This window comes from Asparagus officinalis, chromosome 3 (assembly GCF_001876935.1).
Source record: "Asparagus officinalis chromosome 3, Aspof.V1, whole genome shotgun sequence".
NCBI classification, from domain to species: Eukaryota; Viridiplantae; Streptophyta; class Magnoliopsida; order Asparagales; family Asparagaceae; genus Asparagus; species Asparagus officinalis.
Genome location: NC_033796.1, coordinates 75,185,169 through 75,186,366, shown reverse-complemented (window position 1 = coordinate 75,186,366; position 1,198 = coordinate 75,185,169). Strand labels below are relative to the sequence as shown.

At 40.2% G+C, this 1,198-nt stretch overlaps 1 protein-coding gene across 1 annotated transcript in view; it reads right to left on the bottom strand.

The window, feature by feature from the left end:
- Positions 409-1,198, bottom strand: part of LOC109835298 — a 1,736-nt gene continuing 946 nt past the window's right edge. Inside the window, exon 2 of the mRNA XM_020403280.1 lies at positions 409-1,091. Coding sequence (XP_020258869.1) covers positions 409-1,091 — 683 coding nt within the window. The remainder of the gene's footprint in view (positions 1,092-1,198) is intronic.

Here is a 1,198-nt window from a genome sequence, read left to right as displayed (position 1 = left end):
AGTGAAGAGAAAAGGGAATAGCGTCCCCTGCAAAACTTCAAATCAAATTAATCAAATGTACTCTGCATTTTGGACAATACTTGATACATCAATATAAAACAACACAACATTAAGACAAGACTAGGCTGATTCTAATTTCAAATACATGGCTGAAAAAAAAACATCAACTAAACATAACAGAAAACAATAAACATGTGTAAATCAGAAAGATGTTAATGAACATTGATTCATAAACACACGACTAAGTTACGGACAAGTTTCCCATTCTCAAGTTACTAACCAGTTTTCCCATTCTTATGACTACTTGTACTCTACATACGCTATTATAAACAAATTAAACAAATATACTCAACCACATCTTAGTAATGTACATTGCACACTGAAAAGAAGCCTCTCGAAATCGAAGAACTAGTGTTCTATCATCTGCACAATCCCAGCTTTGCATGTTCTTTTGTAATGACCTGTTTGGTTGCAGCGACTACAGTGAACAGTATGCTTCTCACGGTTAGATTCCTCCGTGCAACCCCGCTTCTTTTCTGGTCGCCCAGGTGGTCGCCGAAACTTCGGGGGACGCACAAGTCGCGCTTCATCATCCTCCGATAAACCCTCTGTTGCTTTGCTCCATTCACTTCTATCTGCTACAGGATGAATGGGTTGTGAATAAGCTCTACAGTAGCTTTCAACCGTAAAATACTTCTCAGCATATTCATACACATTTTTCCTAGATGATATGAGAGCTGCTACTGCATGAGAACACGGTATCCCATACAGCTGCCAGTCCCGGCAAGAACAAGTTCGAGTTCCTATATTCACAATATGCGAAAGATCAGAGGATAAAACCTCAAACTCCACTTCATCTGATCTTAAAACATGATAACTACCAGCAGTTTCAATTGCTTCTGACATCCGTTTCTCAGCTGAGGGTGTGAGTATCGATGTCCATGTCAAACCCTTTTGATGTCGCTCACTGAATTCCACCATAAGCTTGCTATGGATTTTTTCTATTACTTGAATGATAGGGAGCTCACGAGCTTCTAGAATCCATTTGTGGAATTCATCTATGTTTGAAGAAAGATGGCCATACCGTGAGCCTACGAAATGAACCAAGGCCCAAAGACAAGGTGGAACTTGCTGAATCCATTTGGCTGCATCGGAGCAAACTTCTTCAATCTCTGCTATCCTCTCTTTGAAGCCAGTG